The sequence below is a fragment of the Lynx canadensis genome, chromosome B4, assembly GCF_007474595.2.
Source record: "Lynx canadensis isolate LIC74 chromosome B4, mLynCan4.pri.v2, whole genome shotgun sequence".
Classification (NCBI taxonomy): domain Eukaryota; kingdom Metazoa; phylum Chordata; class Mammalia; order Carnivora; family Felidae; genus Lynx; species Lynx canadensis.
The window spans coordinates 135916232-135941606 of NC_044309.1; the positions used below are offsets into that span (position 1 = coordinate 135916232).

The 25375-nt window shown below is 46.5% G+C and overlaps 1 protein-coding gene across 1 annotated transcript in view; it reads right to left on the reverse strand.

Annotated features, from left to right (window-relative positions):
- EFCAB6 (EF-hand calcium binding domain 6) overlaps positions 1-25375 on the reverse strand; it is a 225418-nt gene that overhangs the window by 141341 nt on the left and 58702 nt on the right. The window contains exons 8-10 of the mRNA XM_030322319.1: positions 15586-15722; positions 11926-12038; positions 1830-1954 (exon numbers count right to left, since the gene is read on the reverse strand). Of these exons, the coding sequence (XP_030178179.1) occupies positions 1830-1954; positions 11926-12038; positions 15586-15722 (375 nt within the window). The remainder of the gene's footprint in view (positions 1-1829; positions 1955-11925; positions 12039-15585; positions 15723-25375) is intronic.

The window sequence follows — 25375 nt, forward strand, 5'->3', positions numbered from 1 at the left end:
GAAACAACAAAACTCGTGAGGTGGGAAGGAACACCGGGAAGCGAGAGCCCGCCCGTACCGCCTGCGATTGAAAGATCCTTCAAAAACACCGTAATTTCTGCAACTCTTAATGGCTTTCTTAATTCTCTTCTTGTCTCAAAGTCCCCTTTGGGACCTGATATTATCTTGTGGTAAAGAAATATTTATCCAAAGTACAGAAATATCTTCAGCTTCACTTGAAGACAGCACTGTCAGCAAGGACTTGGATTTAAACTTGGCCCAGGCCTTACTGGCAGGGGAACCCTAGACCCGTCATTAAACCTCTCCGTGCCTCAGTCTCCTCAAGTTGAAGCTGGGATGATAACAGGGCCTGGCTCACGGAGCTGCTGTGAAGACTGAGGAGGACCCTGCCTCGCACCCAGCAGGCCCCACAAAAGGGTTAATTATGAGGGTGGAGAGGGTGGTGATGTCTCCTTTGCTTCTGGTAAATTCAAAGAAATTTACGTTAAATACATCTTATTTGTAAAAGGAACATGATTCTCTTCTTATAAAATTATTTCTATCTATGTATCCACCCACCCACCCACCGAGGCAGTCATCCTTCTATATATGTGAATAAAGACGGGCCGAGAATTATGTTCACCAAATGTTGCCTTTGATTATTTCTGGGCGGTGGATTTTGAATAATTTATACTTTCTTCTTTGTACTTTTCAGAATTGCTTACTTTTTTTGTAACACTAATGTATTTTGTAATGGTTCTGTTTTTATGAAAACAATAAATTTATTAACCACAATAAGAGAAAACAAAGCTTTACTAATTTACCAACACAATATTACAGACTCACTTCTCCAACACCTTGATCAACACTGGCTTCTGTTAATTTTTTCCTCATTGACATTTTTCTACTGAACACCTTACATTCGTTTTTAAAAGCTCGACGCACCTTAGTCTGTGGTTTACATGGCACGTACTTTGTCAAGTTTATCATTTGCTTACACAAAGTTTTGCTGTACAAAAGCTTTTCATTTTAATGGAATCAGATGTAGCATCTTTTTCTTTATGGTTTCTGGGCTTTGCATCATGCTTGAAAGGTAGTCTCGATTTCAAGATTAAAAAATTTTCACCCACAGTACTTTTAAATTTAAATAGTTGATTCATACAGAATTTTGGTGTGAAGAATGGCAGGTTACAAGCTTTTTTTCCCCCTGCACGGCTGGCTAGTGAATTTTTCCAATAATAATTACCCAGTGAGCCACTCCACATCCCTGCCAGACTTTACTGGAATGCCTGATATCATATGCTGAATTCACAGACACAGACTGATCTATCACCCAACTATTATCTTAAGTCAATTTGAATGTCAGATGGTTGTACCAGTGCCATACAGGCTTAGCATACCTTTATATTTTTATGTGATATATTGTTATGTGGTCCTCTATTACTACTTTTCAAAAGAAAAGAAATATATGTATATCCATCCAGATATAGGGAGAGCAGACATTAATTTTGAATCTTCCAACCCAAGAACCAAAAAAGACCTCTTCATTTACTCAAGTTTTCCTTTATTTTGCTCAATAAAGATGCCTCACGTCCTCACAGGAGTCTGGAATCTTCTTCACCAGATTGCGTGAGCAGCACAAAAGAGATATGTCAGAACCAGCCTCTCAGCACCAGTACTGTTACGGACAGGCTGTCACGCCAGGTTGGAGGAGGCCTCAGGGTCCCAGGAGGTGGAGGCAGGATCCACACGATGCCTAGAAATAGCGTCCAGACCTAATGGTTTTCCACAGCTGTCAATCTCCTGTGCTCGCACTTTAGAGAACCCGGGCGTTAGGGAGACACTCTTACCTCCTGGCAAAAGGCCATCTCAACTTCTTCCAGGGAGCAGTTTTTCCAGACCTCTTCGGATGAAACAGAGCTGTGAGGGCACTCCCTTTTGGAATTTTTGATGGATTGACTCTCCCAGGAGACCTCTGTTCAGAAAAAAGAATTTTCGTTTATTGACGGTGTCAAAGATCCGTTTGAATATTCAGTGTTTCCTGTTCATCTTCACCGGCCTGGCAAAAATTTAAGACTTGAATGAACCAAAAGCACGACGAACTATGTACTAAATGGTGTTGAAATGACTGGCGGAACATTTTAGAAAAAAAGTTAAATTAATCTACTTGCTAGCTTGTGCTGGGATAAACCTTAGGTAAACGGTACATCGAGTAGAAGAATCAAACCGTAAAAGCAGAAGAAAGTTAAGATGAATATTACACAGAACACAATCTCTGGGTGGGAAGTCCTTTCCGAGACACACATTACAGCCCCGAATCACTTAAATAATGGATCTGCCTGACAACATCAATATTTTTCTTGGTTTGGTTAAAAACACACACTCCCAAATCACAATGAAAGAAACATGAGTGAGAAAAACTATAGGTTAATTACCATGATGCGTGAGTAGCTCTTACAAATCACTAAAATAAATACTCAGTAGAACATAGACGCAGGTTGTAAACAGGTAATTCACATAAAAAGAATGAAAAATTCCAACAAATGCACTGGTACTTTTTTGGTAACCCAAACTCTAATTAAAACAAGTTAATGATATGTTTCCACTTGTCAAATAGGCATGGATAAAAGAGAATAATAGAGAAAGAAATCAGTCCTGGCCTGTGTATAGAAAACTTGGTAACTGAATACTTTTAAATCTCCTTTTAGAATTTTACACGAATGGAATTATAGGACCGTCCAACAAATGTATGTGGGTAAGGATATTTTCTGCACTGTTTAAAGACTTACAAAACCGAAACAATTTAAATGCCCATTAATCGAGGATTGGTTTTATAAATCATGGTTCACCAAGCCTATAAAATTCCACACAGACATTAAAAACAAAGGTGCCTGCCTAAGTTAATGAACATGGAAAATTTTCCTTCATATATATTGTATCATGATTGAAAGAGATATTATTAGCATAATTTAATTTTCATTTTAATACTTACATTGTGTATTTGCCTGTCTATCCAGCCTCCCAGCCACCCATCCACCCACCCAGCCACCCAGCCACCCATCCATCCATCCATCCATCCATCCATCCATCCATCCATCCGAAAGGAAATCTAAGAGGATAGTACACCAAAAAGAATACAGTGGGAGGATTCAGGGGGTAGGATTACGGGGATGGTTATTTGTGTTCTCGTGTTTTCTGCCTTTTTTGCAGGAAACATGTATTACTTTTATAATCAAAGAATAAAATAAATCTACAATATAGCCATTTTCTTTCTGAAAGTCGACTACAAAGAATCACAAATGGTTTCCCAGATTTATTTCCTAAACTGTCTGCAAATACGCTTCACTCAAATTAAGCACACTTACAACGACTCAGCTGTAGTTAACAAACTGCCAGTCTTCTGGAATCCCATTGCCTACCTCAAAAAAAAAAAAGAAAAAAAGAAAAAAAAGAAAAAGAAAAGAAAACAAGGGAAAAAGAAGAAGAAAAGCAGCCTCCCCCATCTGGCTATGTAATGAAATACAAAGCCATTCTTCCAGAACGTGGTCTGGAATTCTGTGGCATCAGTGAGCCAAGCACTTGAAGCTGGGATCTCAGAACGCACACAATGCAAGAGCCTCGTCGAGAGACGGGGAAGCCGACCCACAGAACCAGGGTCTGACTCGGCTGGGCACACAGAGGTCTCCAGTCGGGCTTTCTGACACTGCGCCCTGGTGCGGGCTCCACTCTGGGGCACTGGTACTCTAATGACAGTTCTCGGGGACACAGGGCACATCAAGGGAAACCCATCCATGCTCTGTAAACAGGATGCCAGGGTCTGGAGGATGGGGGTGGGGGGGGGTTGGGGTGTGAGGCCTGCCCTCGGGGAGCTCACAGTCCAGGGACCCGTGCAGCTATACTGCCACCATAAGCTGGCTATGAAGCTCAACCAAGCCACGTTCAAGGGCACCTCTCTCGTCACAGTTATGCCAGGCCTCACTCTTCAGCCGGGCGTAACAATCCCCACCACCTGTTAATGTCCCCAGATTTCCTCTGAAGGGTTCTTGCTGATTTGAAATGGGGTAAAGAGGAAATCCAAAGCTTAAGGGGGGCATTTATGCATGTCATAGATGCAGCAGAAGGAAACCCACCCCCAAATGTCACTTCCTCAGGTGCCAAATAGATAGTGCCCTTGATAAGCAAGATGATGATGGCTTGTTAAGAACACCAACATAGCAAAACCAGAAATATGCAAAATCAACAGGAAACATAGTTCTATACATTCAGAAAAGTCAAAGGTCACGATGCCTGCAAATAAATGACATACTGCGTCCCTGATAAGAGGTAGCAACAGCATCAAACCCACCAGCAGCTCTTGGTAGTAAGTCCTTATAGGACCCATTTTCCCCAAAAAGGAACCTACAGAAGCAGATTTTATTCTTATCATTTCTAGTTCATAGATAAGAGAAAAAAGCAGGAGTTCATATGAGAAACAGAAACAGATATAAAGAAGTATGTGGAATTATGTGCTTACTTAAGAGAGTGAAATTTTAGGGAAAATGCACTAGGGGACACATTATTTTAAAATTATTGCTCTCTTGAGACTATTTTCCCCAAACCACCATGTAGAAAACAAACATTATTAAAACACTAGTAAAGATTTCACTCTAGAAAAATCAGAAACAGTCTAGAATTTACTTATCCGTCCATGTGCTTCATGGCTGGAGTGCCCAGAAAAGCATTTCTGAGTGGAAGCTCCAAAGTGAGATTCAGAAAAACCCTGAAAACAGTACGAAGGTGAGGAGGACTCACTTTGGATCCAACCACTGACTCTGCAGCCTTCCAGGACTACCCACACAGGCTTGTGCTTCTGGGTCCCCATTTGCAAGAAGAAATGGACAGAAATGCCACAGAGTTTGCCCACAAGATGCTCAGTACACATTAGCTACCTATTGGTTGACGAGAAATGTTTTAAATGATGGGAGACAAGAAAGGACTCGTGTCAATCAGAGCTACAAAAATTCTGAAATTCAATGATAGAGCCCCCAAGCAAATTCGAAATAAAATCATTCCAGAAATAAAGGCTGAGCTAAAAGGAACACAAGAGCAAATAAACGAAAGTCACAGGAGGTGAAAAAGGGGGAAAAAATGTATCAAGGAAGCAAAAAGGAAAGAAGGCAGGAAGGAACATGTGCAAGAAGGTGATAGTCTAAAACAGAAGCTAGGAAAAGAAATCCAAGATACCTGCAAAATGTGCCACTGGAAAGAAAACGTAACAGTGGAATGGTTCAGATGCTAAAAAATTACAATTCCGGAAGTCTTCCCGAAATAAAAGAGACTCAAGCCTAGCAATTCAAATAGTACCTAAATACTTATAAAAATCAGTCACAAGTGTCCAACATCATGACTTCCAGCAAAATTACTGGGTTTTAAATAAAAAGCGAAAAATGTGCTGGCTATCTGAACACAAAGACCAAGGCACTAATGAGGGAAAGAAAGTCAGTCTGTCATTAAACTTTTCTTCGGCAAAACTTTACATCACTAGGCACTGGGTAAAGATATTTAAGATCCTTAAGGAATGAAAATCTGAGCTAAGGGTTTTATCAAATGATTTTTTATATAGGCCACATACAAACTGTAAGAAATCAGAGAATATCATTTCCATGGGCACTTCACAAGAAGTCTACTGGAGGACAAGCTTCAAATCACCAAAATGACTCGAGAGACAAATAAGAGAGATAGAAGCAAGCAAGCAGGTGTGATAAAGACCTCGCTCCTAATGCGGCAATCTGACGGAAGCTGGGTCAGTGAGACAGGAAGACCTACTTCTCTATGACCTACACAGAGACACGTTAGAAGATAAATCAAAACCTAGAAATGACCTTTGAACTGTTCCATGTAACGTCTCTCTGTTTGATTGCTACCCTGAGCAACCTGTCTGATGTCTTGGCTTTTCCCAAAACCAGTCAGTAAGGTTGGGATTCAAATTAGCCAAGCCATGGGCCAAATAAAATAAATTCCATTAGGAGCCAACCAGAAAGGATATGCTGGTGCCATGAGATTCAGACTTTGGTGCTGAGGATTTTGAACTGATAGGATGGCAATGTGAACGATGACCAGTTGGTGTCGGCGATTTGTCCCTTCCCACCGCATACCAACAAATAGGCCTCTGCTGACAACCTCGGTGTAGAGCTTTAATATAATGCAGCCCACAGCCCCAAATTACTACAGCTGACCCTTGAACAACACAAGGACTAGGGGTGGCAACCCGAACACAGTCAGAAATCTGCATGGAACTTCTGACCCCCCCAAAACTTAACTACAAATAGCCTGCCGTTGACTAGGTACCTTACTGGTAACATGAACAGTTGATTAACACATATTTTGCATGTCGTATGTATTATATGCTGTATTCTTACAACAAAGTAAGAAAGAGAAAAGATGTCAAGAAAAGCGTAAGAGGAAATACATTTACAGTACTATGGTATAAAAGCTCTGTGTACATATGGAGCCATGCAGTTCAAACCTGCATTGTTTGGGTCCAGTGTGTATCTTTAAGTTAGAACACCCACAAAAAAGAGTCTGTCTTCTAAACTGAAGAACTTAAATTTCAATTGTGAAAGTTATAGAGGAAAAAGTGGCATGAATAAGATTTTAAGATGATCTCTACGACTGGGGTACAGAAGACAGATCGGAATAGGCCCATGCTGCAGACGATGGCACCAGTTAAGAGGCAGCAATGAGAACTTGAGCTAACGCTACAGGAACAAGAATATACAGAACAGCCAGATATAGATCTCATATCAGATCAGATAAAAATTGCCTTTCCTTGTGAGATGCATCATTATTTTACATACCCCTAACAAACAAAAATGTTGCCAATTATCGGTAACAAAATGTGAAAAAAACTGAGATTCCCATGCTGGAACTGAAATTGTATTATAGAACTCACCTTCTTACAATACCTGGTGAAATAGGCAAAAGAAAAAAATAGTAAAAATTAGAAAAATCAATAAATTACCAGCATAGACTGACACAAGAAGAAACTCTTAACATGGGCAACCAGAAAGCTTTGCTTCCAGTTATGGTAGATTGGCTCACATTGAACCTATCTTCCCAGCAGATAACAAGTATAAACTCTGGCCAAAATATAAACAAAAACTGTCTGAAGGCACTAGAGAGCAACTGACATAAACGGGAGTTGACACTTGGAAAAAGAGAGTAACTCTCGATGCATTTCTTATTATTTGGCTTTTCCAGCATCCTGCTGGCTTTAGGAATCAGAAGACAGAGTTCAGGACTACACAGTATCTGGAAAGTATGAAAGTGAGGTAAGACCAAAAAGAAGGGCTTGGGGGGCACCTGGGTGGCTCAGTCAGTTAGGCGGCCGACTTCGGCTCAGGTCATGATCTTGCGGTCCGTGAGTTCTAGCCCCGCGTCGGGCTCTGTGCTGACAGCTCAGAGCCTGGAGCCTGCTTCATATTCTGTGTCTCCCTCTCTCTGACCCTCCCCTGTTCATACTCTGTCTCTCCCTGTCTCAAAAATAAATAAACGTTAAAAAAAAAATTAAAAAAAAAAAAAAAGAAGAAGGGCTTGGAGGAGGATTTCCAAAGTCTGTGCATAACTTCTGCCAAAATCTTTGGCTAATCCCTGAACAAGATATATAGAGCAGACAATAAGATGCCCAGCTAAGGCTAAAATAGCAGAACAAAGATTTCAAGCGTTAAAGCCCTCAGGGAGGACAAAGACTTAGAGTCTGAGTGTAGCTAAATAAACTGGCTGCTAAAACAAATACTTATATTCTTCAGAGGAATATAACAGAATCTAAAGTCTCTACAATGCAAACTTTACTGTATCCAGGCTAAATTCCAAAGTTGCTAGACGTAGCAAAACAAAACAAGACAGAAAACTGTGATCCCTCATATTTAAGAAAAAAAAGCAATCAATAAAGAACCAGACTTGGAGATGACCTAAAGGCTGGAAATAGCGGATAAAATTTTTAAAGCTTTTGAGAGTTTTAATTTCAACATAAGTGCTTGAGAACAAAAGGGAAACTATACTCTTAATGAGTGAACAGACAGCAAATCTCAGCAGAACAACAGAAGCTATAGCAATGCATTCTGTATTTCTAGTGTATATAAAAGTACAACATATAACAGCACTGTAGCAAGAGACAGGAAAGAAGAATGGGCAAATACTGTTGTAAAGCCCTTATACTTCATGAGAATTAGTATAATATTAGATTGAGGTAGACTCCAATTAATTAAAGACATATAAGAGAATAAAAAAATCATCAGTTTACCCCATGTTCTCGAAATTATGAAAACAATACTGGAAAAGTGTGGGAGGCTGGTGTAGGTGGACTGACAAAGAAGGAGAGGAGCATAATGCAAAAAGGCAAAGATCTCATCTTGGAATAAAATATAAAAGGTACAAAACTGCTTTAAAGAACATCCTCAGGGGTGCCTGGGTGGCTCAGTCAGTTAAGTGTCCAACTTCGGCTCAGGCCTGATCTCATGGTTCGTGAGTTTGAGCCCTGCGTCAGGCTCTGTGCTGACAGCTCGGGGCTTGGAGCCTGCTTCGGATTCTGTGTCTCCCTCTCTCTTTCTGCCCCTCCCCCACTTGAGCGCGTGCGCACGCGCTCTCTCTCTCAAAAATAAACATGAATTTAAAAAAGAACATCTTCGTAAGAACACAAGTTCAGGGGTGCCTGGGTGGCTCAGTCAGTTAAACATCTGACTCTTGATTTTGGCTCAGGTCATGATCTCACGAACTATGAGATCAAGCCCTGTGATGGAGCTGACAGCACACATCCTGCTTGGAATTCTCTCTCTCCTTCTCTCTCTGTCCCTTCCTCACTCACACACACACATGCTCTCTCTCTCTCTCTCTCTCAAAATAAACACGTAAACACGAAAAAAGCACACAAACTCAGTCAAACAAGATGGTAAGACAACAAAACGAGAGGGAAAGTAATATCGTAAACCAAAGGCAATGCCATGATAGAAGTAATAAATAAGGTAGAAATCACATGGAACAAAAAAAAGACCTTGGCAAAAATCAGACCACAAGTGTAGATAAAAGACTGAGATGTCACTGTGACCTCAGAGGAAAAAGGCAAAGAAATAAAAAGGCACTTTAAGATAACTTAACAGACACAAAAGACAAAGACAATCCAACATAAGGATAATCTGCAACAGCGAAGTTAAAAATCAGGAAAATGAAACCAAAGATTTATTCAAAGATGTAATAGTACTTAAAAAAAATCTTGAAATGAAAAAGTAATTGGACTTGCAGATTAAAAACACACTGTGCAAAAGGCTCAACAGCATGACCTATCCTAGCTACGTTTCTGAAACTCAGGACCAAGTAATTCCTTTGGGAAGCCAGCTCGGAGGAGCACGTCGTGGATAAGGGGGAAACCAGGCAAGCGCCAGACTTCCGCACAGCCCCATCAGTATCAGAGGCAGTGGGTCAAAGTCTCTGACGTTGGGGGGCAGGAACGCGTGACCCGCGGGTATTACCTCCAGCCAAGACATAGTCAGGATTTTCTTTAGTTTCGTTGCAATTCCTGTGCTTCTGATATGCTCAAGTAAAAGCCAAAACTGATATAAAAGGCCATCTCTAGGAACCCATTTCTACAAAGCTATTTCTGTCTGTCTGTCTGTCTTGCTTCTCCTTTCCACAGGTCTGCACGGAAAGATGCTAGGCATCACGCTGATAGTGGTTAATTCTGGGTGGTAGGATTGGCTTGACTGTTTACTTCAATCTTTTTTGCTTAATCTGCCAAAGTGTCTGCTTCACAGGGCTGTGGAGAATATGAAGAGAGACAGTCCAGGAGTGTGCTTAGCCTCAGGCCTGGCATGGGACAAATGTTCGGTAAGCACGGTGGAATGTTACGGTTCTCAAGTTAGGCCTCTAAATTTACTTGTGATGAAAAGTCTCTATGATCAAGGGAGACCACCACCTTATATCTCCCTTGGACAAAGTTCACAGCCCATGCTCTGGCCAAACACGTTCCCCCTTTGGGGGGAAACTCTCATTCTCTCCACGCTTGTCATGTGCATCCTGTGAACTTTGGGCCTGCAAAAGTGCCTCCCGGCTCCTCCCTGGACCGCCCTCCTCCTCCTGTGCACACCCCACGACATTCTGTTCTTCCCTCTCAGGCATTTGTACAGTTTGTTTTGGAGCTAAACAGCTCAAATCTCAACTCCACCAAAAACTAGCTCTATGACTTTGGGAGCTTCACCTAGCACCCTTGAGTCTGAATTTTCTCATCTAAAAAATGGGATAATAATACCCATCTCATAAAGGTGTTGAGAGAAATAAAAATTAAAATTAAGGCTCATGAAGTATCTATACAGAGCACAACAAATTAGTGCTTTATATTATTATTTCTTTTTTATGTGACTTATTTTATGCCTTACCTGCCCCATTTAAAACACACACACACACACACACACACACACACACACACACACACACACACTCCTTAAAGACAGAGTATGTAGGGAAGCCTGGGTGGCTCAGTCAGTTAAGCATCCGACTTTGGCTCAGGTCATGATCTCACAGTCTGAGTTCGAGCCCTGCGTCGGGCTCTGTGCTGACGGCTCGGAGCCTGGAGCCTGCTTCAGATTCTGTGTCTCCCTCTCTCTCTGCCCCTCCCCTGCTCATGTGCTCTGTCTCAAAAATAAATTTAAAAAAAATTAAAAAAAAAAAAAAGACAGAGTATGTTACTTGGCTCCAAAGCCAGTGAAGGGCCCAGTGCTGTGCACATGAACTAACAAAACATAAGGGATGAACAGGTTCTTGGAAGAGCATCTGGTTTAGTTATTCCTAAAACTCGAGAGGTGTTAACAAGGAGACCCCCTAAGGAGTCTGCTATCAGTGATCTTAGAGGAACCGAGCTAAAATCTGAGAATTTGTCATTGTTAAGCCTGCCAGTGTGGCAACTCTGAGAATCACAGAAGGTGCTCGATGAGTATTTGTTGTACTGAATTAAATTGAAACCAGACAGTGACACCACGTCTCGAGGCAAGAAACCACTTGCCTTCAAATGACCAAAGGCTCCCAAGGGAGAATCTCCAGTTGCATTCTTCATAAATTCATCCCCGGGAGACTGGACTCTGCTCTCTCCAGAGCTATCCAGCAGGTCAACAACTCTGGGCACTTTGTTGATGAGGCTGGGATAAACGCCATCGGCGCAAGGAGAAAACGTTCGGTCTCAAGGCTACATGCCTGTGTGAGCTTGGCTTTACGTGTCTAAGAGAATGCATAAACTACTCAGCTATTTGCCATTTTATATTAAGATTTTTTCCCATCACTAAAGGGATAATGTGTTCATTACAAATTTTTGAATATGGGGCGCCTGGGTGGCTCAGTCGGTTGAGCGTCCGACTTCAGCTCAGGTCATGATCTCACGGTCTGTGAGTTCGAGCCTCACATCGGGCTCTGTGCTGACAGCTCAGAGCCTGGAGCCTGCTTCCGATTCTGTGTCTCCCTCTCTCTCTGCCCCTCCCCTGCTCATGCTCTGTCTCTCGCTGTCTCATTAAATAAATAAATAAATAAATAAATAAATAAATAACGTTAAAAAAATTTTTTTTGAATATACAGAAGCAGCAGAAAGAAGAATGAAACAACACCCAGGCACACATCACTTAAAGACGATCTGTGCCTTAGAATTTTCTTTCTAATCATCTACGGATAACACCCCATCCACTTTCCGCGTTTACCATTAACTTCATGGAAATCGCTGCTCGTGGCTGTGCATGGATACTCTGTGACTCACTTAACCCTTTTTCTGCTGTTAGACATTTATGTTATTCTTCTAAACAATGAGGCCATGGCTATCTCTGCACCTAATGCATTTTCCATATTTGTAAGTATTCCTTAGAATAGGTCCTAGAAGAGGAATCATTGTGCCAAAGGATATTGAAATCTTTAGCTATGTACTTTCAAAACACTCACCTGGATTTCCCGTTTTATATCTAAGATTCAAGTCATTATTTACACTGAGGTTCTTCAAGAAAACATTATAGTCCACTGTGGTGTCTTTATCAATGTTGTAGTGTTTTGCAAACCTGAAATAGAAATGTTCTTTGGTAATCGGAAATTACGATACAGAGAATCTAAAACGAGGCAAGGTATCCTTCAGCACTGGGGTTGGCCTTCATTTTAATGCATTTCTAGCTAGAGCTGGAATTAAAAAGTCAATGCTAAGAATGGTTAGCATAAGATTCAAACACACAGATACTTCGAAGGAGATCATTCTCCTTGGCCTACCGACGCGTGCGTGAGGATTCGAACAGTACAGGTGCATCTCAGGACCCGTCTTCTCCCTTCTCTGGAAGGAGGAGTCTCAGGACTCAGGCTGCACTCAGACAGCAAAAGCAGGTCCCACTTTCCTTTAAGAAATAGGGGGCAATGGATCTGGGCCGTGAGTCAATTAGCAGAAAGCCACTGTCACCAGAGAAATCCAGAGCGGGGTGTAGGGGAGAACCCAGCCCATCCTCTTGACCCAGCACAGCATTTCACAGAGACAAACAGAGGCCCAGTTCACTGGGGTGAGGGGCAAAACCAATGATCTCTCCCTGAAATATACTGAGACACTCTTTCTTTCTAAGTTCAGATAAATAGGATGTTTGAATATTTTTTTCTTTTCAAAATGAATCTTCTATTATTCAAATCTGCCACTTGATAAATGGCTTCCTAGATGATTTCTGCATTATTACATTGAGAAAAAATTGACAGTTTTTAAATGTTTGGTTATATTATCTCCATATGTGTTGGTTTCTATAATTATCTAATTTCATGCTGCTTTCTAAAAATTTAGCAATTATCACTTAAAGTATTTGTTATTTTTCTGTTTTCCAAATTTAACAAAGAGTAACGTCATGTGTTCATTTCAATGCATACCTTTTTCTCACCCACTTTGACGAATCTTGCCCATTGTTCTAATAAGAAAAAATATCTGGAGATAGGATAGCTGCCAGATGTTAACACTGAAACTCCCAGAGTAGCTGCATCTTTCATCCACAGTCTCTGTCTTGTGAAAATACGGCTGTGGGCTCGGGGACCCAGAAGGCTGACCTACTGTGCTCCTATTTGAGTTACTGTCCTATAGAAAGCGTTGGCTACTCTGATGCTCCAGGAAAATGTCCGGATATTGATAAATATCTCATCACCAACTTCCCTGTTTTCCATAAAACTCCAGCATTCCTTCAGACTGGTATTTCCTCCTAAGAGAATCCTGACCTTTCCTAATACCCAGCCCATCCACATTCATAATCCCTGCTGCAGATTCATCGAGGACAGACAGACAGAATCCCATGATAATATTTCCTACAGATAAAAATCTCAAAAACCAAGTCTCAGTAGTGCCCAGGCGAGTGGGTCACACAGGAAGGCCAACTGCAGGGTCAAGGGAACGACACCTTCGACCCATGAACCTCTCCGGCATCACCGCCTACAACCAGCCTTGGGCTTCACTCCTCTGCACAGGCAGTGGGCTGACCTCGAGTGAGTTTGTTTGCTTCTTAGGCTGGCCATTCATTGTTTTACTGGGATCCAAATGCTTGGGCCTGTGGGGCTACGGATGGTAGGGTGTGTGAGATGGGAAAGGAAAAGCATAACCCAATGGGTCTCAGGGTGGTCTGATCAAGTGTAAGATTGGCGAGGATATTCTCTCTCGCCTCTTCTGCACACACACTGGACGGTATTTTGCAGCCTAAAGAGACCTGTCGTCTAGGGAACGGAGTGCGTTCCTGGAATCTTTATGACCGTGACAGAGTCGTCGGGAAAGTGGCACCTACTATGCGCCAGGAGCATCCCAGACCCGCTTTATACACTATGGAGCATCTTGGCGTCAGTCTGCAAGGGGTTTCTAGCTAGAAACTTCTTTAAGCGGAAGCTGGGTCTCGGAGGGGCCCAGGAGCTTCCCAAAGCCCTAGAACCGGGGAGGATGCAGCACAGACCTGACCCCAAGCGGAGCCTGACTTCAAAGCCCAGGTTGTTACCGCCTGGTAAACCTAAAATGGCCAAGTTAATACTGAAGCAGCTTCTCAGGGAAAGAGTATATTCTTGAGCTTCTATAAGAAAAGCATTAAAGCCATTGAAGAAATGGTCTGCTTTTGATCCTTTGCGTTTCTGTTCTAAAGAAAAGCAATTCTATTATGTTAAGTTTCCCGAGCCTTATCACGAAAACAGTATTGTTCTCGAGGCTTAGGGAAAAAACTCAAATAAAAATTTGTGGAGTTCTTTATTATTCAATACTTACGAGATGGGGAAACAGGCAGTAACATTTTTTATAGATTTACTAGGTTGGAGACCGCAGTGCCAAACACAAGGTTTATTGTCAAATAAAACACTGTTTTGTTTTTTGATTGCCTGTTTTAGAAGGGTGTTGCTTCTGTTCTATAATTGCGTGCACAAAATTATTTAATTTGTTTTGTTTGGATCTTACTCTGGACACTTTCCCAGTCGGAAAGATGTAAAAATTAAAACATCTATTATGTCCTTTTATATTCTGAGGTGGGTTAGGAAGAGGAAAACAGGAAGAACATATTCAAAAGACCAGGCAATACCCATTTCTATAAAGTCTCCCTGAGTTTCAGACCCCGCAGCGCCCCTGCCACGCTCACAGGCCCCCTACACTTCTTGCTACAATAGCAGGTTCCTCTTCTCCGGACAGAAGCAACATCGTCTTTATGACACTACGCAAGCAGGCACAGCCGCCATTGTCAGAGCGATTTATAACTGCAGTGTGATGTGAGGCTCTTCAGCGCGGAGGGAAATAATAAGGCTTGGTACTTCTGTTAACAGCCTGGGGGATGCCGAGTAGAGTGGGTAAAGGCAGGAAGAGGAAGAGAGCTTCCTGGCGGAGTCCCACAGAAATGAAGTTCAACGTGGGCCCCCTTCTAGTGGCTTCCATTCAAAACTCAGGTAGCCACGGAAGCCAAGCGTTTGGCTTCTTCTAAATGATCTGGAGTTTATTGGAGGCTAAAAAAAAAAAAAAAAAAAAAAAAGACGCCCGTGCAGGCTTCCACACACTGCCCTCGAGTCAGGAGCAGGTGGCGGCGGCTTTGGAGAGCCGTGAGGCGGCTAAACGTTCGGTTATTCGCGGTCCCCCTGCCGCGGTGCCCTCCCCCAACCCCAGCAACAACAGTCCTCGGAGGAAAATTAAGTTTCTGTTATGATATCACGATGGAGAGCCAACAGGGAGCACACCAGCTAATGAATAAATCCTGGAATTGGTTCTTCTCTAACCCCGGGCCTTGAGTAAAAGTCAACTGTGAACGGGAAACACGGGGGATGGCGGGCGCGGTGCCAACCAGAAAGGCGAGACAACTGGGTGATGGATCGCTTAAATAATCGAGATGTGTTCAGGCCTGCAGGCCAGATGACTGTCACCCTGGGGACTCTCGGAATTAGAACCATTAGCTCTCGAGCATGAGCATTTGCAGGGAGCATCACGGGCCCAGGAGAAATGCCATGAGAGCCTCTTTTAGAAAGCCAAGATGGAGACGGCAGGAGGGGATGATGTCGGACCCCAGGGCACCTGCCAGGTCCCACTTTGAAACTGGGTTAAGTTCTACCGCACAATCTCTCCCCACACCTTCGTTTACTCACTTTTTGTATTCATCGTCTTTCATCTTCAAACAGAAGGTCTCCAGAACTTTCCTCAGCTCGTGGGGCTGGACCAGACCAGTCTTGTTAACATCAATGAGCTTGAAGGCTTTGATAACAGTTTTCATGTTTTTGAAAATCTGTGTAGAGAAAGTGATTTAGGAGAAGTCAAAAGACCCAGTGTTAAAAACCAAAATGGTCATAAAAAATGTGAACGGTTTAAAATACTTCTTGTAAAATACAATGTTTTCAAAGACTCACAGTTGTAGGTATTGCGAAATGACAGGTCTATGGGAAAAAAGAACACTTTGCATTTATTGAATGTTTGCAAAGCAATTTTCTCTGTAAATGGTCTTAGTAAGTTTTTAAAAAGTCTTTCTGATGTAAAGCAGTAAGTCTCATACACAATTCATTCCCTTTTAGAGCCATACGAAAAATCTTTTTTTTTGTTGTTAATTGATACTTAAAAACTACAGTTCAGGTAAGGCTGGACTTGTACAATCTTTTTCATAGCCATTTGCAAACTCTCTTTACTAGCAGCTGCAAAGCATAACTGTAGATCTCAACCCCTTTGAATTTTTAAATTTTTTTTAATGTTTATTACTTTTGAGAGAGAGAGAGAGCGCACGAGCAGGGGAGGGGCAGAGAGAGACGGAGACACAGAATCCGAAGTGGGCTCCAGGCTCCGAGCTGTCAGCGCAGAGCCCAATGAGGGGCTCGAACTCACGAACCTCAAGATCATGACTTGAGCCGAAGTCGGACGCTTAACCGACTGAGCCACCTAGGTGCCCCAACCCCTCTGAATTTTTAAAAACTATTCTCGAAAATCTGTATAGAGATCTTTCCCAAATTCAGCAAATGCATATTTATTGGGCGCACAGACGTGAAAGGCATTTGGATAAGCCCTACGGAGACACAGAATACTAAGCTGTGTGCTTATCCCAAGGCTACTTGTACTTAGAGGACGACATCTGCTGGGGCTCACGTGTGGAGCTGTGTGATTGAACCCCCCCCCCAGCCCACGGGGAGGAAGCACCATTCTCCATTTTGCTGGGATTCTAATGTAAGCCAACCCATTAGCCGCACTACCCAAAGAGAAGACAAGACATAAGATGAGTATTCGCTGAAGCTGGGCTGTGGGAACAAGAGCCAGATAGCGGAGACAGTGTGGAGCCGTTGGCCTTCACAGAGAGTTCCTGAGTCATCCAGGATGCTTCCTGCAGGAGGAGGCATCTGAGCTGAGGGGTGACTAGGGCAGGGCGGGAAGGCATTCTGCACGGTGGAGCGTGAAGGCTGGAGTTCGGACTGTGGATGAAAAGTGATGAATGTCTGTCTGGTACAGCCTTAGAGGGTCTGATTCTACCGTCCTGCACTGGGTCAAGTCTATGGCCAGCCCAGAGTCAGGTGATCGGTGCCCCTCAAGGAAGGGGTTTGGGAAAAACTCTAAGACGAGCAGGCCTTTTCTCTCATTAACATCTCCTAGTTCCTCAACACTTCCTCCAATGGGTCCCTTCCAGGAATGGGAATGGGTCCCTTCCTGGTGACCCTCTTCTGCGGTGGCCGCGCTCGTGCTCACACCCGAGGAACCACTGAGCTGAGGAACCCGCTCCCTCTCCTCCCTGGCTGCTTGGATCTACACATGCCAGGCCCTCCTAGCTGGGCTGTTAGCCCCGGCCAGGCCTGCCCTGCCTCAAGGACCACTCGTGGCTTCCCAAAGGCTACCTCTGACCCCAGATCTCTCAGCTCCTGGCCCTCCCCCTGGCCTGAGGTCACCGCTGCCTGCTGAGACTCCAGCCTTGTCATCCCCAGTGACGGCCACTCTCCAGAATCAGGCCCCCTGCTCCCACCACCCCCGCCCTGCTCCAGCTCCCTCCCTCGAGTGCAGGACCCCACAGCCTTCTCCCCACGAGGGCCCCCGTCTGCCACTCCAATTCCTGTGCACGGTCCTCGCTCCCTCCCAGCCAGTCTCTGTAATCACCACTGCATACGTGCTCCCCACTCCTGCCTCAGCCTTGGCAAGCCCCCATCCCTGATTAAATCCAACTCCCCGCCTATTCCAGGCACCTGATGTGGCTGCAGAGGGCGGCCCATCCACCACTCAGCTGGGTCCCCTCACTCGAGGGCGCTGTGGGATCCTGCTCCGCTGCGTTAGTCACTCACCACCCCCACCAGACTCTGTCCACCTTCTCCATCCTCGCACCTCCCTTCCCATCCCTGGCCTTCCCTCCCGCTGAGAGCCTCGCTCCTTATTTATGCAGGAAAATAGAAGTGGCTCTAAGACAACGGCCCCGTGCTCTCCAGTGTCTAAGTCCGTCTGACTCCAAACCCACGTGAGAGGCCTCCCCCACCCCCCGTTTCGCGACGCCACCCACTGGACACTCGCGACCCCGTCCCCCACACCACATCGCCCCGCTCACGTCTCCCCACAAACCCTGACCCGCCAGGCCCCACAGACCGGCCCCAGGCGGCTCTGTCACCTCAGCCGCCCCCCTCCCCGTCCCCCGCCACCTGTCCCCTGGCTGGCTGCTTTCCGGCCCCGGGCTCTATGCTGCTCCTCCCGAGTTCCAGGCTCCTCCCGCCTCAAGGCGTTTGCATTTGCTGTTCTTTCTGCCTGGAACATTCTTCCCCAGACACCCACTGTCTCACTCCCTCACTCCATCCGGATCTCGGCCCACATGTCGTCTCGTCAGAAAGGCCTTCCTGACCGCGAGCATTAAGTCAGGACCCCATCCCCGATACGCAGATTCTCGTCTCCAGAGCACTTCTCACCAGCTGATTTTTTTTTTGAACGTTTTACTTTTGAGAGAGAGACCGTTAGCAGGGGAGGGGCAGAGAGGGGCGGGGGGACAGAGGATCCAAAGCGGGCTCTGCGCTGACAGCAGAGAGCTGGAACTCACGAACCGTGAGATCACGACCCGAGCTGGAGTCGGACGCTTAACCCACTGGGCCAGCCAGGTGCCCCCTCACCAGCTGATTTAATGCTCATCTTTACTGTCTGCTTCTCCTTCTGGAGCGTCAGCTCCCCAGACAGGGCTCAGGGCTTCGGCTCTGGGGTCCGGCTCAGTAGGTGTCTGAGCGAATGAATGAAGGAGCGACCTGCCTTCTCTTTCTCCTGCTTGGGAAAAAGCCACCCTCTGAGGAAGCTTTGTTATGCGTCTGCAAATACCTCCTCGGGCCGATCCTGAATGTCAGAATGATTCCATCTACTATGTAATAATGGTTACGATCATATGATAACTGAACAAATATTAATTGAATGTCTGTTCTGTGCCAAGCCCCACGCTAAGTTCCGTACACATGTCCCACTTCTAACACCGGCTAAGACCATCTTAATATCCCGAACGGGGAATGCCCAGCGAGGAGGAGCGGGAACCGCATCCGCTAAGGTGAGGCCGCGGCTCGCAGGCGTCCGCCCTCAGCCCAACCGCTTTGTCTAAAAGAACGGAGCCCCGGCCACGGACCGCACTTGCTCTGTGGTCAGACAGAAACCTCGGCACCTTGTCTGCCGCCAAATTCTCGCTCCACCTCTTCGGGTAAAACGGAGGACATGAGGCGATGCGCTTTTTTAAAACCCCGAAGCGGCCCATATGGGTCTCCGGCGTGGAAAGCCAGGAAGCAGCCAGTCTGGCACAGAACTCACACCCACCAGAGGTATGTCTCCAAGTTTCTTATCATTTGTCAGACTGAAGTTTGGCAGGATCTGAACTGAGCTGCAGATGGCGAGGCTTATCAAAGCCGCGGAGTTAGGGCCACCGTGTAGAAGACTCGTCCCATACGCGACACGAAAGAAGAAAAGAGTATCAAGGGACAAAATGGCTGGGGGCACGGCAGTGGCCGTGGCCGTGCCCCATCCCGTGTCCCGGCTCCCTTGAGAAGAGAGGGCGGGGGGAGGCAGGGGAGGAGAAGGCGGAGACAGAAAAATAGGATGGCGTGGGCAACATCGAGCTCCTTTCTAGGCCAGCTAGACGTGGGCCATTTTGGTATAAGTGGGACATGTCTGTATTAAGAGCCACTGTCTCTGCGCCTCCTGCTTACCCCCCACGCCGGCTCCAAATCCCACGATCTCGCCCCCTCCCACAGTCCCTGGGCTCCGGCCACAGCGAACTGCTCAAATTCCCAAGCCCGGCAGGCTCTCTGGCACAGGCTGGAAAGCCCCCACCAGGCCTGCGAAGCCCTAGTCGTCCGGCCCCCACTCCCTCTCCACCCCGCCCCTCCTGCCCTCCCCGGCTCTCTCTGCTCCAGCTGCCCGGCCGCCTTGCTTCCTCCGGCCCGTACCAAGCACGCTCATCCTTCAAGACTTTTGCACGTTCGGTCTCCTCCTCCTGAAGCTCCCTCCTGGCCTTCATTCAGGTCTGTCACCCGCCACCTGCTCCTGGGAGGCCCTCCTCGATGGCCCGCACAGAAGCCTGCGCTCGCATCCTTTTCCGACCTCTCGCTTTCTTTTTCTCTTGGCATTCATCTACACCCGGGGCCCTTCGATATTTCCTTTCTGTATCTGTTTATCGTTTCCCTTCCTCCACTGAAGCGTAAACTCCGAGGAGAAGGACGTGGTTTTATTTGCCGCTATACCCGCCGGGCTTAGAACGGCACCTGGACAGCGTGGATGTTCATAAATATTTGCAGAGCGAGTTAGCAAGCTGGGTCTGCTGCCCTGAGCCCTTCCCCCGGCCCCGCCACAGTTCCTCGGGGGGCAGGATCCCGTGCCCGCCCACTGGCTTTCCTAATTACACTTCCACCCGGCCGCTGGCTCCCTAGCTTCGATCTTGTCATCGGGGGGTATGACAAGATCAAGCCTGAAACGGGCACCCAGCTCCCTGTCTGGCCTCTGCTCCCCAGGGCTCCGTCCCTCCATTCCCAGCGCTCTGAGGGAGGGGTGATCCAGAGGGCCAAACCCACGGAGAGAGGCAAACACTGGTCCACTGTCAGCAAAAGGAGAAGAGCCCCCTACTTCCTCCCTCCACACCCGGCAAGTTTCCCAGAAAAGAACCCGTGGCCTTGCCCTCCTTACTGCCCAGAGATGGGCCTGGAAAGGGGTGCTCTCCTAGCCTGGCGTCCCCGACTACAGAGGCCCGACTCCCTCTCCTGTATTCCGGGCGCGGCAAAGTCTTGCCTACCACCTATTTGTGTCGCTTACAAGCTAGGAATGATTTTTACATTTGTTAATGGTCGACTTAAAACAAATTCAAAAGAAGGCTATTTGGTGACATGTGAAAGATGAATTTCACATTTCAGAGTCCACAGGCACATTTTACGCTGCCCGGCCATGCCCGCTCATTTGCACGTTGCCCCTTGGCTGCCTCCCCCTACAAACAGGGGCAGAGATGAGTACTTGGGTAGAACACCTGGCCCACAAAGACAGCATTACTTACTGTCTTTACAGAACAAGTTCACGACCCCTGTCCCACTCCCACCCGTGGACTCCCACCTACATCTTTGCGAAGTCGAGGAGCTTTATGTGCACAAACACAGGAGAAGCCCTGAGGATTTAAAAGAAAACCAGAACAGTAGCTACTTATGGCTTTAAAGACTTGGAGCCATGGGGCGCCTGGGTGGCTCAGTCAATTAAGTGTCCGACCCTTGATTTCGGCCCAGGTCATGATCTCACGGTCGTGAGATCGAGCCGCGCGTCAGGCTTTATGCTGAGCATGGACCCTACTTGGGATTCTCTCTCTCCCTCTCTCTCTCTCTCTCTCTCTCTCTGCACCTTCCCTGCTTGCTCTCTCTCCCTCTCTCTCTTTCTCTCTCAAAAACCTTTAAAATAATAATAATAATAATAAAGACTTGGAGCCAGGAAATGGGTCTGAGGCTACGGGGAAGGTGCTTCAAGTCTTCTCTTCCCAGCCATCTTCCCCATGCCCTGCACCAGACTAGTCCTGGCCCACCCTGGGCAGCCTGGGCCCAGACAGGAGCTGCTTCCCATGGCTCTCTGAGCGAGCCCCGCACCAGGCTGTGTGCTGGCCACCACAGACACAGACCCTCTACCCTCTCCCGCTAATGCTAGCTGGCATTAGCTCCCCCAGTACCCTGGACCCCGCCCCTGCTTTCCCCCTTGCTGGTCCCCAGTGCACCCAGCACCCCGGGCAGTACCATATGCCTGCAGAGCAGGGCAGTATGTGGCCCTCTCCACGTCCTTGGAGCCCCAGGCTGGGGAGACAGCCAAGAACAAGGGGGATGATGGGTGGTGAACCACAGCGAGGACAGACTAAAAAGCCCAGATTCTTCCACCTGGACGGCAGGACTGGAGAAAAGCAGATAGAAAGCTTTAAGTTCTGCCGTGTGGCCACACAAACCGGGACTCGTTCACCTAACATTTCCAGGAAAGAAATGAAGCCCTATTTCACATAGGAGTGAAGTGAAAAGAGAAAGTGATTACTGAAGGGGGAGACGGGTGGGTATGGGGACAACGACAGGAGCAAAATTAAAATATTCAAAATAAGATTTAGATGAATTTACGGAGGGCAGACTCATAAGTGTTATTACAAGAAGCAGAGAACATCTGACCTTTAAGAGAAAAGTAGGGAGGGGCGCCTGGGTGGCTCAGTCGGTTAGGCGTCCGACTTCAACTCAGGTCATGATCTCTCAGTCCGTGAGTTCGAGCCCCGTGTCGGGCTCTGGGCTGATGGCTCAGAGCCTGGAGCCTGCTTCGGATCCTGTGTCTCCCTCTCTCTCTGCCCCTCCCCTATTTGCACCCTGTCTCTCTCTGCCTTTCAAAAATGAATAAATACTAAAAAAAAAAAAAAAAAAAAAAGAGTAAAGCAGGGAGACAGGAGGAGAGAAAACTCCCCCAGGCATGGTGGCGAACCGCACTGAAAACCGCATCAACTGCTCTGGGCTGCAGCAGTGGGGGCCCCACCCCGACCACAAAGCCAGTGCTCCAGAGCTTCCTTCCCTCCCTCTCCGCAAGGGACCTCCGGGCAACGTAGGGCACCAGAGGCAGGCTCCGAGGCAGGACTCCGAGTCCCAGCTCTGCACTAGTTTTCAAGTAACCTTGAAACAGCAACCTGACCACTGAACTTCAGTTTCCTCATCTGTGAAATGGGAATGAATAAAGACATTCCATCAGTGTGCGGTTGAGATGAAATTGAGCTCATGTGTGCAGGTACCTCATGTGGAACATATTCAGTAAATGGTGGTGGGATGGGAATTACGGATTGGGGCCAAAGGCTGAGGACAGAGTTCCAAACAACCAAATAACCACATACCCACGTTGAAGAATACTGAGCAGCTGAAGTATTACTACTCCCTCACACCCCAGCCAACTCCTCTAACCCTTTCACTGCCCCCACTTCCCAGGCCAAGTTAACAGCAGCTTGAGAAAGTGTAAGGTCTTCTTCAGTAGGCAAGGGTCCAGGACCAAGAAGACGGCCTGGATCAATGAATATTTGTTGAATGGGTGAATGTGTATACATATAATGGATGGACAGATGGATAAATGAATGGGTGATGGATGGAAGGATGGATGGATGATGGATGGATGGATAAAGGAATGGATGAATGGATTATAGATGGATGATGGATGGATGGATGGATGGATGGATAGAAGAATAGATGGATAGATGGATGGATAAATAGATAAAAGAATGGATGATAGATGATTATGGATGGATGGATGATGGATGGACGGATAAAAGGATGATGGATAGATTATGGATGGACAGATAGATGGATGGATGGGGTGACTACAGCATTTATGGGGGGAAAGAGACATTAGCAGGCCAAGTAAATCCTTGTACAGATAGGACAGGTAACCACAAGAAGGATGTGTAGGGATCTCATTTCCCAGTGGACTCAGTGATCTGCTGTATATCATCCTGGGGTAAGTTGAACCGGACAGAGACAGCAGAGTGGGAGGGGCAGGTCAGAGCAGCCTGCAAGCCTACTCTTGGTACGGATGGAACGTGTAAGTTTTCCACGGGTTAAGTGGAGACCAAGAAAGGCACGGCTTGAGTTGTCCCGCTCCCAGGGGCTGCTCCTCAGGTAAGGGACCCATGCACCTGAGGATGTGCACTGGACCACCAGGAGTAGAGCTGAGGAGGTCCAGAGGGCGTTAAGCCAGGACTGAACCTCTGCATCAGGGAACCACATAGTTTGAAGGCCCACACAGCACAGTCCTCATAACTGCCCCTGTGCCCTATAAGGGAGGAGCCTTTATATGCTGCCCACAGAGGACACCAGGACACCAGTGCAGAGAGAGAAAGACATGTTCCCTTTCCTCGGCCCTCATCACAGACCCCAACGGTCACGGGGGGAGAGGGAGAGAAAGACCAGAGAGTAAGCAGGTCGTGCGCCGCTCACGCAGCGGGAAGGGGAGGAGGTGGCCAGCTGAGCTGGGCCTGAGCTCAAGGTTGAAACCGGACTGGGCCGTGCGAGACGTGTGCGTAAGTAAATGTGGCCAGAGAGCCAGGAGACCTGCCTGAGATTCGCTTAAGGGACGAAAAGGCAAATTTGCTAGCGGCTGCTTAAGAACAGTGAGAAGAAGCAATCAAGCTGCTTCACATTTGTACCCCACCGAGTTCAGATGGTTCAATAAACTGTTAACAGTGGCTGTTATTTGTACTCTACGGTTCTTTGTTGAAAATTCTTTTTATGGCACTTCGGGCTCCAGGAAGGAAAGCCGTGAACCCAAATAAATATGACCACCCAGACGTTAAAGGAGGTGAGAAAAGGCCTAATGTTCCCTCCCAGAAGCCCAGAAGCCCCAGCTAGGCTGCAAAATAATCCTTCTCTAGACCCGGCTCCGATGTGGCCCTTCCCGGAGGAAGGCCAAGCTTCTTCACGCCGGAGCACAACCCGAACAGTAAATTGACTTCAAGTGTCCACACTGGTATCTTACTGGCTCCCGTTTAACTATTTTCTGTGCGGTTCCTCCCCCGGAGTCACCCTTCCTTGCCCGGTTTCTAGCGCGAGGGGGTCAGCGCGGCATTCTCCCCGCCTGCCTGGGGACAGAGCCCCAAGGGGAGGGGGCTTCTAGCAGCTTCTAAGTCTTGGCTCTGCAGCCAAAATGGAAGGGTTCAGCATCCACGGCTGTCAGTCTGGCACCTTCCTGTCACCACGACTACATTCATTTTAAATTTAAGGAGTAAATTTTTTAAATGAAACCGTGCAAGAGGATTTTTTCTTACAATACACACATCAGTGCTCATTTTCCTTATTATTCTACTTTTGGCTATTTCGTATAAAATCTTTAATTAAAGTTTTTCTTTGAAATTGTCATTATCAACCCAGAAGAAAGAAAGAGGGGGAAAAAAAGAACAACACAGCTGTGCAGATATGAGGCGCTATTCAGGACTAAATGAACTGGAACGAAATAAGTAGCTTGACTGTTATGTTCTTACTTTTGGCTCTGTATTCTCAATAGCACAGTCTAGCTTGTCACTTTATATCGATTCCATCTGTTTACACTCTGCAGAGTATTGGCTTCCTACCGTGAACATTTCCTATTTACCAGCTGGTAGAGATGAGCCAAACCAGATAGGAAAAAATTAGACTACATTCAGAACCCCATAAACGCAAACTTTCAATTTGGGGACATGTGGGAGGGGCAGTGGCCGGGCGTTGTTCACCTTTAACAAAGGCTTCGCCTCGGTGCCCAGGGCTGACGCTTCCCCTCGCCGCTCTGACGCTCGCCCCCACGGGCCCAGAACGATGCATTTACTTACTGAACGCAGACAAATCTTGCCTTTACCGAAAACTGAACAAGCTTCCGCAAAAAGACAGTTAAATGAGATCCACGGGAACAGAGAAGAGGGTGCTGAAAAAAGAGCTAAAGCAACCAAAGAGTCAGAGTTGCTAC